At 47.0% G+C, this 18,127-nt stretch overlaps 8 protein-coding genes across 8 annotated transcripts; 5 read left to right on the forward strand and 3 right to left on the reverse strand.

The window, feature by feature from the left end:
• Nucleotides 1–180: 180 nt before the first annotated feature.
• Nucleotides 181–2,477, forward strand: TRUGW13939_06833 (uncharacterized protein; the record flags this gene model as incomplete). Its single annotated transcript, XM_035489977.1, has 5 exons — nucleotides 181–370; nucleotides 421–1,306; nucleotides 1,706–1,926; nucleotides 1,990–2,312; nucleotides 2,370–2,477. Coding segments are annotated over 5 exons (1,728 nt in total), but the record flags the coding sequence as incomplete, so codon positions are not given.
• A 504-nt stretch (nucleotides 2,478–2,981) lies between these two features.
• TRUGW13939_06834 (uncharacterized protein) lies at nucleotides 2,982–4,584 on the reverse strand (the record flags this gene model as incomplete). Its single annotated transcript, XM_035489978.1, has 7 exons — nucleotides 2,982–3,223; nucleotides 3,292–3,582; nucleotides 3,648–3,939; nucleotides 4,012–4,244; nucleotides 4,342–4,411; nucleotides 4,467–4,504; nucleotides 4,560–4,584. The coding sequence occupies 7 exons, from the start codon at nucleotides 4,582–4,584 to the stop codon at nucleotides 2,982–2,984; spliced, it is 1,191 nt and encodes a 396-aa protein (XP_035345871.1).
• Nucleotides 4,585–5,678: 1,094 nt separating this feature from the next.
• On the forward strand, nucleotides 5,679–6,533 carry TRUGW13939_06835 (uncharacterized protein; the record flags this gene model as incomplete). The annotated part of the gene is made up of 2 exons (XM_035489979.1): nucleotides 5,679–5,721; nucleotides 5,779–6,533. 2 exons carry the CDS (start codon nucleotides 5,679–5,681, stop codon nucleotides 6,531–6,533), a joined length of 798 nt encoding a protein of 265 aa, XP_035345872.1.
• A 426-nt stretch (nucleotides 6,534–6,959) lies between these two features.
• On the forward strand, nucleotides 6,960–7,631 carry TRUGW13939_06836 (uncharacterized protein; the record flags this gene model as incomplete). The annotated part of the gene is made up of 2 exons (XM_035489980.1): nucleotides 6,960–7,014; nucleotides 7,072–7,631. 2 exons carry the CDS (start codon nucleotides 6,960–6,962, stop codon nucleotides 7,629–7,631), a joined length of 615 nt encoding a protein of 204 aa, XP_035345873.1.
• Nucleotides 7,632–7,791: 160 nt separating this feature from the next.
• On the reverse strand, nucleotides 7,792–9,354 carry TRUGW13939_06837 (uncharacterized protein; the record flags this gene model as incomplete). The annotated part of the gene is made up of 4 exons (XM_035489981.1): nucleotides 7,792–8,775; nucleotides 8,849–9,036; nucleotides 9,085–9,189; nucleotides 9,240–9,354. 4 exons carry the CDS (start codon nucleotides 9,352–9,354, stop codon nucleotides 7,792–7,794), a joined length of 1,392 nt encoding a protein of 463 aa, XP_035345874.1.
• A 467-nt stretch (nucleotides 9,355–9,821) lies between these two features.
• Nucleotides 9,822–11,068, forward strand: TRUGW13939_06838 (uncharacterized protein; the record flags this gene model as incomplete). The annotated part of the gene is made up of 2 exons (XM_035489982.1): nucleotides 9,822–9,893; nucleotides 9,956–11,068. 2 exons carry the CDS (start codon nucleotides 9,822–9,824, stop codon nucleotides 11,066–11,068), a joined length of 1,185 nt encoding a protein of 394 aa, XP_035345875.1.
• A 1,538-nt stretch (nucleotides 11,069–12,606) lies between these two features.
• Nucleotides 12,607–13,610, forward strand: TRUGW13939_06839 (uncharacterized protein; the record flags this gene model as incomplete). The annotated part of the gene is made up of 2 exons (XM_035489983.1): nucleotides 12,607–12,883; nucleotides 12,946–13,610. The coding sequence occupies 2 exons, from the start codon at nucleotides 12,607–12,609 to the stop codon at nucleotides 13,608–13,610; spliced, it is 942 nt and encodes a 313-aa protein (XP_035345876.1).
• Nucleotides 13,611–14,058: 448 nt separating this feature from the next.
• TRUGW13939_06840 (uncharacterized protein) lies at nucleotides 14,059–16,496 on the reverse strand (the record flags this gene model as incomplete). The annotated part of the gene is made up of 2 exons (XM_035489984.1): nucleotides 14,059–16,394; nucleotides 16,448–16,496. The coding sequence occupies 2 exons, from the start codon at nucleotides 16,494–16,496 to the stop codon at nucleotides 14,059–14,061; spliced, it is 2,385 nt and encodes a 794-aa protein (XP_035345877.1).
• Between the last annotated feature and the right edge of the window lie 1,631 nt (nucleotides 16,497–18,127).

Below are 18,127 nucleotides of genomic sequence, written 5' to 3' on the forward strand. Positions count from 1 at the left end.
GCGCTTTAATAGTAATAATAATAATACGACAGAACTAACTTACTCCTGTAGTCCCAGTCCAAGCAGTCGCATCAATTTCCCGAATAGGCTATTTCTTGGCGAGAGGGCTGTCTAGGGTTAGGGCTATTCTCCTCCTCTCTTCAATCATCACGAGACAGAAAAACACGACAAGGACATCAGTGTCTTCCATGGCCAATTGGAAACCCCGTCAGTAGCGCTTACAAACGCCGGGATTACAAATGCATTGCCTTTGCGTCTCCTCTGCTATGCTCGCGCCCTGACGTGCCATCGCCAAACAACTTGTGCCTCTTCCACCAAACATGCCCTTTCAACGCAGATCGTGCGACGCGTGCTTCGCCGGGAGGCGAAAGTGCGATCTCGCGTTTCCGGCGTGCAGCCGATGCCAGAGGAACGGAAAAGCGTGTCGCTATGTCTCTTCCCAGACGCCAGAACCCGGCGCGCCAGATGCAAACCAGCCTCCCAACACCGCGGCATCGACTGATTTTGGCCCCTGGAATCTGGACATGGATTTCGGTATCGACTTTGTCGACACGAGGCTTATGGAGCAACTGACCAAACCAAGTATCCCCAACATGCTGGGGGAGCTGGGGGAGCTGCAGCCTGTGTCCGGAAACACCCGCAGCTGGACATGGGTGATCGAGCAGCTCAAAGGCTATCCTCGAGATTTTGCTCACAGTGCTGAAAACGTGTTTATACACAAGAACTTGGTGCAGCGCCCGGGCTCGGCGCCCCTAAGGGCTGCCTTTGGTGTCTGCGCCGCGTGCCTCTGCGTCACCGAAGCCAACGAGTTCATGATCTTTGACTCCTTGAACGCCGAAATGTCCAAGCTTGCTAAATCCGGCATGGGAAACAAATCACTCGAAGAAAGCCTATCGACCTTTCAGTCCATCGTGTTATACCAAATCATCCGGCTTTTCCACGGCGATGCTAAGCAGCGCATCCTAGCGGAGCGCCAAAAAAGCCACATAGCAGCGTGGGGACTGCAGCTTCTACAGCGCGCGGGCGACGAACTTCAAGACACGCAACCAGCGTGGGAAACCTGGCTGCTCACCGAGAGCGTTCGCCGCACAGTCATGGTGGCCTTTATCGTCCACTCTGTCTACTCAATCTTCAAGCACGGCGTGTGCCCCGAGATGCCGACCTTGTCCGTCCTACCGCTCTCATCTAAGCAGGCATTTTGGAGTTCGCAGACGGCCTATCTCAACCACTTCTCTGAAGACGAAACGCTCAAGTACCCTGAATTCACCTCGTTGTGGATCATGTCTCCTCCAAGGACGCTTGAGCCGTTTGAAAAAATGATATTGGTCGCGTGCAAGGGAATAGAACCCGTCGAGGCTTTTGAGCTAGGCAATGAAAATCAAGGATAGGCTGATCTGCGGTATTCGTCTTTTCAAACTTTCGTGTTGGTGTATTGTCTCCGGAGCCGCGCGTGCGGAGGACCGCATGAAGACCGCATGCGTGATTTGTAACACGTCCGCATCTAATTATCACATGGTCGGAAGTTTGCCTTCTTATAACAATCATGATGGAACCCGAGATGCTGTGTTGAACAACTCCTATCTGTGAAATTATCGGAAGAAGAATTTTCGCCCCGTTGCAACTGTTCTCAAGAAGGCAAGTCTTTCTCTGCTTGGATTGCAAGTGAATTAAAAAAAAAAAAAAAAAATCTAACCGCAATAAGCAGCTTTTTCAGTAGCCATCAAGTGAATATGCCTGTGACCGAGCTCGTGTTCCCGTCCTACAAGCTGGACCCTCCATCCATTGCAGAACTGAAAGCGAAAGAGAACCAGATATTTCAGTCTTTTTCGGGAGTCACAGGTCTGGAGAAGGTATATCGCGGCATTATTTTGGAAGAAGATGGTGCTTCTGTTGATGCAGCGAGAATGAGAAATGTCCTCGTCTTGGGTAAGCTTTCTTTCCCTTTCACCAAATATACCTGAATGTGTAACTCAACATGGATGTGACTAGAGTGGGATAAACCGACTTCTTTCCACGACTTCTTTCCAAATTCTGCCAAATTCGAAGAATTCGTCAAAGCAATAAAGCCATTTGTTGCTGCACCGGCGATTCCAGAACTTTACGAAGCTGAAATACGATCGGTTACATGCACATCCTCCACAGTCACGCAGATAATCAAAGTAAAATCCAACCAAACCACGGCGCACGTATGGAAAAACCTAGAAGAGTTTGTCAGAAAGTCCTCCACGGAAACCCCGAACTTTCACTCTGCAGACGGAATCGGGAAAGACAAAGGGGTTTTCCTAGGCTTGGTTGGCTGGAAAGGATGGCAAGTACGTTATGGGCAACGAAGAAAAGTATACAACACAACACTGGCTAACGAGAAGCAGGAATACGAAAGACTTGGAAAGGGGGACTCTTTCCTGAATCACATCAAAGCGCTCAATAGGGATGAAAAGGCCCAGAACATCGTTGCAGAACTGTCAAATCTTCACTGAAGAAATAGTTGCATGTTGTACAATGAAAGAATCACCACTCTTGCGTATGATACTAAAATATCGAAGGAGTATAAAGTATTTTCAAAATTTTCAATATGTGCCCCACCGTAAATATTCTACCCAACCGCCAAAACAAAAAAAAAGCTTGCTTGACATGTGCAATTCGGTAATTGAAAAAATGGGAAAAAGGTGATTACCACAGATCCGATATGTGGAAAAGACTACGCCGAATTGAAAATACTCTATAAAGATAGCAGGCCATAGGCCTGAGTTCAATTTGGGGTGCTTTTGCAATTTACCATTTGGAAAGTCTTTCAAATTTTTGTTGACTTAAGCATGTGCATTTACAACCAATCAAGTTCATATTTAAATTTAATTAGCTGTACACAGGAAAATACAATTTAGACATACCCACTCTCCGTAAACAAATGGTTCTTCGTATTCCGAAATTCTTCGAGACAATCATCTAATCGTGTATATTCACTAGTGATTGATCGTTGACTACTAAGCACCTTTTGGCTTATGGAATCCCATCTTCAGGAAGGGGCTCTCTTGAAGATAGGACACATGCATCTTTTGGCCCGTCTCAAGCGACAGGTCGACATCTTTTACTCCACGCGGGCGCATTGCGTTTTCATAAGATGTGATTTCTGGTTCAAGAGATGATTTCCCAGAAGCTATAGCCTTGATGGCGCCATAAAGCTCTCCCGTGTCTTGCATAGCGTTATTTAACCCCTGGCCGCGATCTGACAAGAAAAATATAAGCTTATTGTGCTGACAAGAAAGAAGAACAAATACAAAAACAAAAACTCACGGGGTAGCATGGAATGAGCTGCGTCTCCAGCTAGAGTCACTCGTCCACCCCGGTTATCCCATTTGATCGGCGCCCACTGCCGCGACTGATCGATTGAGAGGACAATGTCATCGCTTAATGCGAGAGCCGCTGTTCTAAATGGCTCGCAAAGTTTTGAACATCTGCCTTTGTAGAACTGTAACCTTTTTTTGGGATCGTTCAGTTCGCTGATTCGAGGTGCTCCCCACCAGGAATGCTGGATTTGGAACTTCCATTCTTCTGGCTTCTCAAGGTTGGAGCAATCGAGTGCTACTATGCTATTAGCCGCCTGATGCCATTAATTTTACCCCCAGAAGTAGAGATAGAACAGCCCGTACCCGCCAAAAGGAAGATACCGTAGATCTGCGGGTCATACCCCAGCTTTCCAATGGGATGATACTTGCGCAACAAATGGGCTTGACTAGCAGTGTAGCCGCTCACAGCATGGTTTATCATGGTCAAATCAATATCGACTGGCTTTGCAAGGTCCGCACCGACAAGATATTCGCGTACTTTGGAGTGAGAGCCATCGCATCCAACAAGAAGGTCACCCGAATACTGAGTCCCGTCCGAGAATGAGGCTACTACTCCAGATTGAGTAATGACAATATCGACCAATTTCTTTTCAAACTAAAGTTACAACAATTGAGAATGAGAATAACATACTAGACAAGTTAGCCACTCGAAAGATGAGATGTTTACCTGGATGGTGACCTGTTGTCCACCCGAAAGTAATTTCCTTAGTTTCCCTCTTGACACACGCACCAACCCGGGCATTCGTATCTCTGCGATTACTTCTCCTGTCTCGCCATTTATATGAGGAAAAGGAAGGTCATCCTTGAAATGTGGATCGACGAGGACTTCATCAAAACGCAAGCGCAAACTCTCCGGAAGGACTTTGAATAGATGCTCTTTTCCCCAATGAAGTTGCATTCCTGCACAAAACCAATCAATTGAGCATGGAAAGACCAACAGCCACTTTAAAGAGAATGCGAAATACAAGAGATCAAGAAAAGAGGAATTAGTACTAACCCCAGTCTCGGGCCTTGTTGAAAAACGTATATTCAGAATCTCGCTCAAATACTGTGTATTCCACGTCTTCCTTTTGAAACATGTCATTTAGGGCCATTTGATAACCGCGATAATCGATAACTCACTTTGTGCAAACCGTGTGCAAGGGCAAGTCCCGTTGAGCCTTGACATTGTAGTCAGTAATGGGGGTTCGACCCAAGAAATGAAGCATAATGGACCTGCGCCTATAATCAAAACCTTCATTTTCCTTTTATATTGTCTGATCACAAGTCTAGTAGATTCTACAGAGGACGTTCAAGATTACAATAGAGACCAGATCGAGATTTGTTCGGCGGGGCAAAACTTCGACCCGCTAGCTGGTGTAACCTGCATATCCGCAATGCCAGATGATATTTCAAAAACATTTGACTGGTCACAGTAGATGAATACTTATTGCGGCACATCACGTTATGCTATCACAGTCTCGCCTTTTTCTGCAACAGCGTTGTTCTAGGAGCAAGTATAAACACCGGGAAACTGAGAAAAGAAAAAAATTAGCGCCTCTTTAATCACGAACGTTGCATCGATTTAGAGACTGATTTCTGGCATCATCATGTTTCTCCCAGGCAGCGACTGTCAGGTTGGACATGCTATTTAGTCCGGAACTCGAAAATTCCTTTGAGCAGTCTCTCCTCAAACCGGACAAAATCTAATGGCGCAGAAGCTCCTAGTATCTGAATGAAAATGCCCTGGCGAATGCATGGACTCCCAGAGAGACAGCCGGTTATACGACCCACACCCTGACCGCTGGCATCTTTATACTCGTAAACATAGGCAGGGTGGATGCGTCGCTACTCAAGTTGGATCGTGTCAAAATCCACAGCGAAGCGACAAATACGCCCACCATGGTTGGCCCGTCCACGTCCTCCATGCAGATGACGCTGTTGGCGAGGAACTTGGCTTTCGAACAGACTGATATTGATAGAGTAAACCCACGATTCCTTCAGATCAGGACAATCACTGGGTGTTCCAGGATGACGTTGATCAGATGTCGAATACTATCCAGAGACAACCTCAACGCCGAGCTGATACAGTCCAGATGTCGACAATGAAGCTTTTTCTCTGTTGACTAGGCATTTCCAGTCTAGCCCTAGCCCTAAGAATTGACAAAGAAGACGGTCAGGGAGAACAAACAGCGGACGAGACCGGCAGAAACAGACTGCCAGATCAGGAAGGCGGGTCACGTGCAGACACTGGCCGCACAAAGGTCGGCGTTGTCTCCAGTTTCTGACCTTGTGTTTTCCAAGAAAACACCTTCTCCCCTCATTCCACTTCAACCAGAGCGTCTTTGGGTCGCCATGTATCCGATCATATGGCTCGTTCTGCTTGGCATCTCTAGAGGTACAGTAATCTCGAGATTTCTTACTTCAAAGGCATCATGCTAACTATACTTTGCAGCACTTATCATCAGGCACCCGTCTCAGGGAGACGTTGTTGATGTCAAGGAATATCTCAATATCACATGGGACTTGACAAATCAAGACGACATGGATTTAAACGCGTCAGTGAGGCTTACAATCTATGATACGAACCCTCATTACTACCTGAGCGAGGAGATCACAACGGTACCAATTGCAATGCATCATTTGATTTGGAATAAATCTCTTCCGTTTGGCGACCACTACGCAATTACCCTCATAGACGTCCAAGGCATCTTTTCGTCTGGTAATTTCACTGTCATCAACGGTCCCACGCACACCATACCTCCGATTACAAGCTACCTGACATCTACAGCAGCTGCCTCAAGCTCTATAGTAGACTGGCAGAGTAAAACATCTGCTGCGGCACCGCTCACACAGCTCTCAACTTCCGTTACACAGGCTCCTTCCGCGTTACCTTCTACCACTAGTGAGCCTGCTAATAGTAGATTGAGCAGTGGCAGTAAGGCTGGGGTTGGAGTAGGGGTTTCAGTATCAGCAATTGTGCTTGCTGGCGGCTTGGCTTATTTTTTCATCCGGCGTCGTCGACAGAAGCAGGAACAGGGACAATCTAACCAAAGTTACGACAGACAAATTGCAGGCGGTCATATTGATGAACCCAAAGCTGTACCGCCTCCGAACTACTACTCTGCTCCACCTGTGTCTCCAGAAGCTGATAGTCGGCCACTCAGCGAATTGCACTCGAATACGATTGCGCACGAACTTGCGGCTTAACGGCTTGCTGTGGCATGGATAACTGCGGGGTTTCTGGTGATCCTTTCTTCTTTTTTTCTTGTTCAAATCTAAATTTGTGTAACGCATCACTATAGTGTTTACTCTACAATGTACAGTCCTGCATGGACATCTAATGAGGAGGCTCGTGCTGGAATATGAAGGCATGACACTAGCTTTTCGATCGTCAAGCGATTTCGCCAGGACTATGTCACCGTGTTGCTAATATTACATATGACATGCGAACTTGACCTGTCATAAATTGGGAGAGATTATGATTCAGACCTGGCACAGTCATGAGCGATGTTTGGAAATGAGTCACCGCCTATTTAAACCTATTTCCTTTGTCTGACCTCTTCAAATTTCATCAACTTCTACGTTATCGACCTGTAGAGGAAACGATTTTTTATCCCTTTTGTTTTCAATAAAATGGATTATCCCAATCTAATCATTGCCCTCCTGGGGGGACTACAAATGGTGCGTGGTATGTCTTCTATTTGTCCGATAGTATAATGCACAAGAGGTAACAGTTGAACACCAGCAATCACCGTGTCTTCTCCCGCCAAAGGCCAGAAAGTAGACATGAAGCAAGGCTTGACAGTATCTTGGTCTCTAGATGAAAATGACAACAAGTCAGCTAATGTCACAATCGACCTATTCATTGGCGAGCAGTTCTACTTGCTCTTAACCCCCCAGCCTGGAGTTCCCGCCAATGATCTGAATTACACCTACCCGTACACATCTCCAAATTATATCGATGCGGAAGACATATATATTGTCCGGCTGTTCGACGGATCTGGCAGGGCATCCTCGTCGGATGTCTTTTCCATATTTGATACGGATGATTTTGTCCAGGCAACGTCGATTACGAAGATAAGTCATTCTAAGACCGCCGCAGTCCGAAATGGGACTCCCTCTACTTCACCTTCGCTTTCGCCGTCTATCAGTTCCCTAAAAACGACCCAAACGCAGACACCAACCCCAACACCGACGGCTTCTCATAGCGCAAGTAGGCACGGATATGGAGAAAATGACGCAGGATTTTCTATGGGAATTGCTGCTGGTCTAATAGGCTTGCTTGTTCTGGGATTTGCTGGTTAACCGACTTTCCATCGGCTTGGTGTATGTTTTGATATTCCTATGTGTACTTCTGATTGATCGCTTAATTTGATAATAAACCCAAATTTGTCCACAATTTCTCTAAATAATAATGTATTATGCAATCTGTTGCTTTGCATAATCCAACTGGTGGTAAGGACCCTCATCTCAATAGCCCGCGGATCCAACCTCTGCCTGTCTCTTTGCTTTCCTTGTGTGCCTTTCTCTCTGCCATTCTTTTCATCTTTTTGGTATACATCTCGACAAAAGCAGCGTCTCTTGCTTCCAATGAGGGTTTATCGAGTAGCCCCCTTCCACCATCTGACAAAGTATCTCTGTCTTTCACACCGTCGTAGCCCGTTAAGCTTTCATCGATGCCGAGTACTTGCTCCATGGCTCGGCATTTGTGGAGAAGCCAACGATTATGATCCAGTCCGTTTCTCCAACTTGGCGGTAGACCGATATTCCCAATCCAAGCCCCCAGCACGGCGCCGGCAATACAGGCGTTTGTATCTGCATCTCCGCCTTGCATTATCAAAGCCGTTATTAACTCTTCGAAGATATTTGTTCCAGCCTGCATATATTGTTCATCAATGAGTTGGCCTTTGGAATGGCGAATTGCCAAACGCAAACACAGAATGCAGCTCCCCAAAGCTTTATACACATAGCCAATCTCTCTGGCGCTATCAAGCTGCAGCTCTTCGAAACTCGAAGCATTCACGTATCTGTCGAATTCGACACGATCCAGTACCGGCTCTGCAACTAGAACGTCAGCGGGAACTCCCCGTGGAGTATTCTTTGTAATATTGAACAATCTTCCATTTTGCTGCCACTGCTCCACAGATGTAAAGCTAGCTTCGAGGATTCGGCCAACGTCCTCTTCAGACGTAACCTCGCCTCGCAGGATTCCTCGAATCAAAGCCGTGTGAACGCAACACGCAACCACGCATCGTGGATCTGCATGCGTCACGACACTATAATCAATCGCTATTTGGAATGTTTCTTCCAAGGACTTTTCTATACATATAATACCCAGCGGATGTGCGCGCATCAGCGAACCATTGGGGGCGATATTGCACCCACGGGAGGCCCATACTTCATAGGCCACCAGCTCTGGGTTTTTAGAATAGTTCTTGTCGCAGACGACCTAGTTATGTGTTTGTGAAGTCAGCCAAGTTCTTTGGTTTCTATTCTGCCAGTCCGAACTTGTCTCAACATACCCGACCCACAGTAGCACCAAGACCAAGAGGCAGCCTATCCAAACATCGAAGACCTTGCTCGACCCAAACTTTTAGGCGGGCTGCAAAGTCTCGCGGCGAGATTACAGTTCCATTGGAGTGCAAGAAGGACAGGATTATCAGTAGAGCATGGTCTGTATCATCCGTCCAAGAGCGGAGTGTGAATTTATCTGCTCCATGTCAGGGCAATTATCCTTTGACGGGGAATGGCACCATACTGCGATGACCGTCAGGATAGAACTCGGTTGTTGGGGTGGTTAATTGGAAACGGGCTTCAGGGTATGCGCCGTAAGCGTAAGTTGAAAGGTCTTTCGACAAAAATTCTGCACCTGTCAGAAGTTTTCTCTTAGGCGATACAAGGTATTTGATTTACCCGTATACAGCCCAATCGCGTCCCCTAAAGCCGACCCAAAAATTGTACCACGCACCTTATCGACGACGGTGGACTTGACAAATGGGTGCAGAGACAAAAAGACTAGATCCGCCATCCTGCTGAGTTTGTCGTGGGTCCAATCCCGCTTCTCATGAGCATCAGCCAAAGATCTCCCTCTTCACTCGGATATGCGATGGGTGATTAATATAATGCAGCCATGTCCAGGCTCCAGCCAAAACAGGCTCATCGAGGCTTATATTCCTGCAGTGGCGATTGGCCAGAATACGAGAGAAGTGGGTCAGTCAGTCCAGGCTGAGCTGAAGCGTGCCGAAGCGTGCTGAAGCGTCCTTGATGCACCATTCGGTCGGTGTAGTCAAATATCCAGTTGTTCATCAGCGAGAACATGGGATGGAGACAAACAGAGAACAAGTTGCTACATGTCGCGCTAGGCCGTAATAGGTTACCTCCGTCCGGTACCAGCTCCAACGTCGTCAACACCCACCGGGGAACCCAGAGATACCTCAAGTGTGCAAAGAAATGAGTCTCCCTGCTGAATTCTTCTAGCACTCCCTCAGCCAAAACATGGGCGGGTCCCGGACTTACCACACGAAATCGCGCAATGGCTGCAAAAACTGCAAGAGGAGGCGGGTGAAAGTAATGCGCGCGGCCAGTCTATCATTCAGAGTATTGTGTCGTGCTGACTGTCGGTGACACAGTGCAATCTAAACTCTCCCTGCTGCAGTAACTGCTCTCGCCGGGGTGAGCTATGCTCCTTCCAGCTCTCGTCATGCTCTTTCTTGGTTGAGGGAACCAGAGACCAAGGCGAGATCGAGGAAGGACTGGGATTCAACGACTATCTATCTAGCATCGCTGTTCCGACTATTGAAAAATGGTATCCTTCCATGTTCCCGGGCCAGAGCAGACTCGAAAGTGAACTGATCTGCCACTTTACCATTTCATGCGCGCCATCACTAGCTCTAGCATCAGATGCGCAGTTTATTTGGGAATGCGAAGTCCCCCTCATAAGAAGCGAACATCCATTCCTGAACCAAGCTGTCTTGGCCCTGTCCGCTTTACATTTGTGTCACTTGAAAACACCTAACACTTTAGAATATATGAATACTGCGAGAAAGAGTTTTGCAGGTGCGATAAATCAATTCCAGTGCCATGTGAAGCAAATTACAACCGGTAACTGCGTTGCCTTGTTTGGCTTTTCGATAATCGTGGCGATGTTCCAACTAAAGGTATCTTCCGATACCGTAGCAAGAGCCACAATTGAAGATGACCAACAGGTGGCGGCGGGTTTTGATACAATCACTGTGCTGAGAGCGACATGGAAACTAACTCCTTTTCTGGGGCCGTGGTTGTTACAAACTCGTCTTGGGACTCTTTTTGCTCGCGGTCGTGATTTTGACGAACAAGAGTATCTGGACGCCGCCAATCTTGAACTGGTGTTTTCTCGCCTAGAAATGCTCAACCTCAGTGACATCCAAGTCGAGAGAAGTAAGGTTGACTGTTCGCAAGCGCTGGATGCGTTACGATACTGGTACACATTCATGGGCCGTCGATTAACGATTTGGCTACATGTTGTGTGGTGGCCAGCCGCTATTACTGATGACTTTCTGCGGCTTTTAAAAATCAAGGATCCTATGGCGCTGGCAATTTATTGCTTCTGGGTATTAGGAATGACTAGAATGTCACAGAAATGGTTCATGGAGGGTTGGGCCGAAGCCACCTTCACGTCGGTTGTCCGTTCGCTCGATCCAGAATGGAAGGGGTTGGTTCAGTGGGTGCTGAAACCAATCCTCCAAAGAGACTTGTCATTGTAATCAATATTTCTATCAATTCTCGAAGACTGCATCCGCAGCTCAAACGAGCGTCGGTGTCGTGATAATTTTGATTAGACATAGATAAATCATTTGGATGTTAATTATATCAATTGATGCTGTGGGCGACTGATTTGCAGTTCAAATAGACATATGCCTCATCAAATCAATAACAATGGGTAGTTGGATAAATCAATTTATGGCAGTTTGCCCAGCATTCTAGCTGCCAGCACCATACTACGCCTTACTTGCACTACGTAGTCGGTGCCAGCATGCGTCCATGTCAAATAAAATTATTTGAATTGTGAGTTTACCGAATTTTAATGTTGTCCATGGGAAGCACTGTGCTAGGATAACTAGCAAGTGGGCTAGTCCCTAACAGGCATGCAGAACGAGCTGAAACAGCTACTCCGTACGGAGTAGTGAGTGCGTATTTACGCGGGTTCTTGCAAGGGTTATCCCTAAAAGGATAAATCGCCGAAATGTATGATTCAGTCTTCAGGATCAGAACGGCGACCGCGATGAAGAAAAAAGGCTTTTGTGCCATCATGGATAGCCTTGTGTTCAAATCCATTAATATATGCAACGTACGGATACCGGCTCGGTGATATGATTATTCCATGTTCCGGGCCAGTGTTGCACTGTTGATCGCTTTCCATTTCGGTCGAGTTTAAGTTCTCGCAGGCAGCAGGAGGGTTGGCCCACCTATATTGAAGTGTGAACTAGCAATTATTAATACCGTCATTAACTAAACTATTTACGGAGTACTAGTTCGTGTTATTACTGGTCCGGCCGACGCCGGCTTTTGATTGTGCTGCTCTGGCCGCCAACTCCATGCAATGGTATTTAAAAACTATTCCATGCCTACGTGTGCAGCAGGGTATCCTATGCTGTTGAGGCCACCCATATATTATACAGGTGGTTTTTCCATACACGCAACCCTGACGGAGAAGAAAGTGAGACAAACCCGAAGTAAGCTTTTTTTGTATTGTGGGTCCTTTAATTTCTGGTTGGGCTAATGAGGGCCCTCTATCGGGTAGGGTCCCATCAGAAGGCCAATCATAGAAGCCAAAGGGTGTTGGTTCCCTTGGTTGCCCCGCTTAATGCCAGGTGGTCTGGTGGGTCCGGCGGGGAGTTCCCGCTAAAGACCCACCACACACTCCAATAATAGCGCAGCCCAGGGGCGCCCGCTTGGCATGTAAGTTTGATCCAGCATCGTGGAACAACTCCAGAGGTGATGCTGAAGCCTAACTTTAAAGGCCTCAGATAATGCTGATCATTACTGATTGCATAATGGATATCCATCCTATTCCCGAGCGCTGAAGTGTCAGAGCCTGGGGCTCGTGCAAAGCTTTTCGGCAAGTAGTAGGACACGGTCGTGGGGGCCTTTTTGACGCAAGTAATTGCGCCCGGCTTTGCAGACTTCCCTTTTCCTCACTGATTACAAAATAAACTCCGATCAACGCCCTCTATTCATCCTTCTTTTTTGTTCGTGAAGACGCTGTCTCGATAATAGCAGGTGAACATCCAATAATAGGACAATGGTCCGTGTAAACACGCTTCTCACAGCTACGACGCTCCTCGCATGGTCGGCAACGTCGCTGGCTGGTAACCGGACATGCTACTACCCTGACCATTCGATCGCCCACGACGACGTCCCCTGCGGTGATGGCGAGAATGTCGCCTGCTGTGGCAGCGGTGCCATCTGCCTTTCGACCGGTCTCTGCATGGACATTGATCAGCAGCCCTACGCTCTGTCCAGACTGTCATGTACTGATGAGAGCTGGGGATCTGATTGCCCCAACTATTGTCTGCAGGGTAGGCATTCATTGTACTAGATGAATAAGGCAGTCTTCAGCGCTGACCATATCTGATAACAGAAGCAAGCTACAACTCCAGCTGGATTTCAATCGTCCTCTTCACCTACCTTGACAACGTCGCCAAATACTGTTGCAACAATATCATCGATTCAGGCGGTGATGCCGCCTGCTTAAATGACCTGGCTCCCTTTAGAATGCCAAATGCCGAGATTGTCGAAAACACCAACTTGTTGGCTGGCTATGTCAAGGCCAACTCTACCTCTTCATCTACAAACAGCACCGACTCCGCGTCCAATGCTACCACCAGTGCGTCGCCAACATCCGCAAACTCCACCACCACAAACAATAGGAGCAACCACGATGCCGCTATCGGGGCCGGCGTAGGAGTGCCTCTCGGCATCATCGCACTTGCATCGATCGCATGGGCGCTATGGGAGCGACGGAAATTGCATCGCATCAGCGCTGCCCACCACGCCGCCGTTGCCGCCTCGTCTACACAGGTGCCTCAAAAACAGGACGCGTGGAATAATACCAATAGCGTGCAACCCGCGCCACCCTCGAATGTACAACACACCGCCCCAGTGGGCTCGCAGTATAGCGGCTATAGCAGCAACGATGTGCCTGTGAGTGGGTACCAACAGCCCGTAGTGCGCAACGGGCAGAGCGGCTTTTCAGAGATGGGCTCCTTTGGCCCAGTTGAGCTGGAAGGTGAACGCAGGTCATAGGTTTTTTTAAAAAAAATAAATGGGGGAGGTTTCTTCTGTTTTATCAAAGTTATTAATATATAAATATGTTACCATCATGGACGTTATATTATATCTTTTAAGAGTAAGATATTATTTTGCGCCGACTATAGCTATACGGTGTTGACAGGAATCAATGGGTTACTATGCATATAGCAAGGCTTTTCACTGTCAAGTTTATATTGTCAGATTCAATGTTGAGTAGTATGTTTTTGCTTGTGCTGGTTCTAGCGAAATTTGAAGCTTAACCATCTATTAACAACGATCAGTGAAAACACAGTCGCCATCAATTGATAGGTAACATTTCAATGTCGAAGCAAATCAATATGCTAAGGGTTCAAGTGTGATAAAATCTGAAGACTTTCTAACCAGATATTAGCCAGGAACCACAAGTTTTATTATTTCACTATCTATTAGTAACATGCAAAATTCAGAAACACGCCAATTGCCTCATTGTCCCTCGCCACTTTTTTCTGTGCGGTGGGACAAAGGACTTTGCGTGGCTAGTTAGATGTTCTACCAAACGAGTATAATCATCTCGTTTTTCGCCACATCCTACAACAGGGCAGAAGTGAAGTACTTCAAAATTGGCCTCTTCACTATTCACCTGATCAAGCCATGATGCTAGGACAAAGTCCCTGGATCGGATCGAGGTGTTTTGAGACACAATCGTCTCCGTGTCATCTGAACGACGGAAGTACCGGCCGACCACCCCAAGGTTCCGATCCTGAAGATTTTCCTCTATCGAATTCGCATAAATGAGGGTCTGGCTCCCGAATCGCAAACTACGAGGATACTTATGACAATGAATCCGTTTTCTGCCTCTCGGACTTAAGACAATGTGCACATCTGTGCGTCGCATATCCTCTGAAAATTGGACCTTGATTCCTTGTGCGGCTCGTCGAATGGGACGCTTTTCAAGTGAAAGATCAATCGGGAGATCCTTCGGAAATTCAAAGAAACGAGCCAGGGTGGCTGGATAACCCACCACGGCTGTGATGAGCTCTTCAACGTCTCCAGACGTGAATTTGCGGGCGAGGCGATATTTACTAGAAGGCAATTGCTCAAGCGAATCGGCTAGCCAGTCCCCCTTTGGTAGTCCCCAAAGGTCAACGCTGATGTGAGAACTGATTCCATGCACAATCCCTTGTAGTAGTAGCTTGCCCAGCTTTATATCTAGATCAACAGATAAACGCTTGGTAGCAGAAGGATCGTCCAGAACCTTTGCATTTCGAAGATCAACCAGGCACCAATCCCCATCCATAGCCAGACGAGCGGGTTCTATCTCCCACGGCTGGTTCGCAGGTAGCTTCCACCCTGAGCAATGCCGAACCGGAAATACCTGTATCTGCTTTGCTATCCAGGGTTGCTGGTGCCCTTTGAAGGGTTTCTGGGCTTGCATATTTTGCTCTTGGTCGTCCACAAAAAAATGTTGAAGAAATGCAAGAAATGTATCTACGTCTTTTTGACTCGACATTCCACCAAGACTGGCACGAACAATACCGGTAGGCTTCCCGGTCCGGACTTTGAACGGTTCTCCGCAACGAAAGCCTTCACAGTAATTGCGGCGCATCTCCCAGCTAGCAAGACGTAGATGTCCCGCGATCCCTCCTGGGTTACACACACCACCTGTGCGAATCTGAATGTTGCACGCACTGGCAAGCGCCCCCACGTGGTCATGGTGTACGATGGCGCCGTTTGCCATACGGATGTTGAAAGCAATCGTTGGTCCTTGTGTAATGCTATTGCCATACGTGCTGTTCGAGTCCTGATATATCTCACAAACCGACTGACCATTTGCATGGCGCAGCCCTGACATGCCTTTGTGTAAGCTGAGTGCTAATTGCGAACTGTGCTTGGAGACGGCGTCCATTGAGCGAAATAGGCGTTTATGCAGTGTGATTGCTAAATCAAGCATTATGAGACTATGAAATGGCAAAGTGCCCTCCTCGAGGACTTCGTGTATGCTTTCGGTCTTTATGGCATGGAAGCTGTCGTATGGGAGAACCATGTCTACAGTGCCACCACCAAAGTACCGTCGAGACTTTAGGATGGCGCTTGAGGTTTTGCGAACAATCAACGCCCCAAGGTCAGGCATACCGAAAATCTTGTAGAAGCTCAAACTAATGAAGTCTGGCGCAGCATCTGGATCGGATAGATCTAGCTGGGCCGAAGAGCAATATGCAGCGGCATCGAGAAGGGTATATACCTCTATGTCGCCTGAGCGAGCTACCTCACGAATTCGAGCAGCCCAATGCGTTGGCGTCCGATGTCCGTTCATATTGGACTGTGCCGGGTATCCGATCAGTTTAGGAGAGCCATTATTCTTTGCCGGGTGATGCATTCCGCTACCGTCAACTGGTAAGAGTGGAATGTCATCTTTTTGTGAGTCGACCCATTTCTCCAATTCATCATCAGAGTTAAAGCAATGGAACCCACTGCTGGCAATTTCTCTGATACCGACCATGCTAGTATGCGAATCACGATGATATCCGTACCAGAAACCCTTTCCTTGAAAACAATATCCTACCAACTTTATTGCCGCAGTTGCATTAGCCACAAAAACGATATCAAAATGCTTGGGATCTGCACGGAAGAACTGCAGAGCGTGACTTCGTGCCCGGTCGACATATTCTGTTGCAAGCAAGGAAGATGCAGAATGTGAATGGGGATTTCCAAATAAGGCAGATTTCCATAACCGTGCTGATTCATCAACTAGCGATTTGGCGTATGGAGTCGTTCCGCCATAGTCAAGATAACTTGTTTCTGGCCAAGTTAGCTGCTTGGTTGCTAGGTGTAGTGAATGAAGGTCGACATACTATTCAAGTGTGAATACTCTTTCCTGCGGATTTTATCGACATTGTACATGGTTCAGTGGGTATAAAGAAAGGTATAACTACCGGTGCAGTTTGACGGATTAGTCAAAATTTTGAGACACGGATATGGCTGTAGAATGGAGCAAATTAGGGACGCGAAAAGTCCTAGAATCAGTCTGGTGCAGCACCCTATAGTCACGCTTGGGGTCTATGCAAGACGAGTGGGACCTATGTATAATATCTAAATACTTTCAAAATGTACCTGGAATAAAAGAGCATGAGGACCATCCGAGTGTATTTTGAGGTTGAGGTTTACAAGCTGATAACAAAGGCAGACTAAAACCAAATAGATATTCCCAGGTCATTTGTGTGCGTTGTAGCTTGGTTTTATAAACACCGACTGGCCAAAGCTCCTCGCGACTCGTGGCTTAGTCAAGCTACAAGGCTTTATAACTCTGACTCGCCTCCTCTACTGAGGCGGAAAACGTAGCTCCGCTTATGGGCTATTGGTGTCCTTTTACTGGATTTATCGCCTCCGGCTGCCTGGATGATTTAGGCGTCTATGCGCCAGGAGTCTTCGCTTACAGGCCTTGTACTACAATGAACCCGTGGCAGATATAGGCACGTGGAGGCTGACTGGCTTGCTGTCCCTGACATGAGTAATTGGCGGTTTAGAGTACCCCCTACATAAAACGGTTGGAATAGCATCGGCAAAAGATTCCTAAAGTCTGATTTTACCATTAGTTTGACGATAGGGCATAAGAAATTGGCTTGCACCTGGGATCTCAGTGCTACTACTTGCAGGATTGAATTTTGCGTTGTTAATCGATTTGATAATGTTTCACTGGCTTGGTCTCTCGGTTCCCACTCAAGCACTTGTGGGCTATCATTCTCACTAATGGATTACCCGGCTATCAGTTTTTTTTTTAGTTTGATTACATCTCTATGCTTACTAGAAGCCTGGCAATTAACGAAAATTAAACAGCATCTATCACAAGGCTTGAGCCTATCGAAATCTTGGATTTTACCACTTAGGCACGCTCAAGTTCTACTGTTGCCTTTTCTAGGCTAGAGGATGGATGGTCATTTGCTTAAATCTCTGTTAGTGATCCAAGTTGACGGCCCCTTCGCTGAATTATTATTACTTGCGTAATGTTAATGAAAATCGTAATCACATGCCGACAGACATGATTAGTTCTACTTTTTTTACATTAGTTTGCATCATAGTGCTTTGTTAGATACTTGAATATTTCAGTTCATGCATGCATGAAGTTGGCGGTCTGAGTTTTTCAAAATCCGTGGCAGCTTGCCAACGGAATAGGCCAATAGAGTAGAATAATGAAGATACAGAGGTGGTGAATACACAGCTTTCAGTGTCGCAGTACTGAACTGTACAGCGCCATTTTTCGATTAAACAACCATTTATTCACGTAAGTGGTGGCGCAGCTAGAACGGAGTTCGTGCCCAATGTTGGCACAGACCGATTCAGCTGACTCTGGATAATATAGGGCCGCGACGACTTCCACAGCGCCGTTGGAGAAACATTCGCATCGTAATGGCCCACCAGAAGATGACCTAGCACAACACATGTCGGGTCACACTCTTAATATCCGCTTGCGGAATCCACAAAGAGAAGCCATGATCATATTAGCAATCATGTGTAAACAGGATTTCTGGTTTTTG

This window comes from Talaromyces rugulosus, chromosome IV (assembly GCF_013368755.1).
Source record: "Talaromyces rugulosus chromosome IV, complete sequence".
NCBI classification, from domain to species: Eukaryota; Fungi; Ascomycota; class Eurotiomycetes; order Eurotiales; family Trichocomaceae; genus Talaromyces; species Talaromyces rugulosus.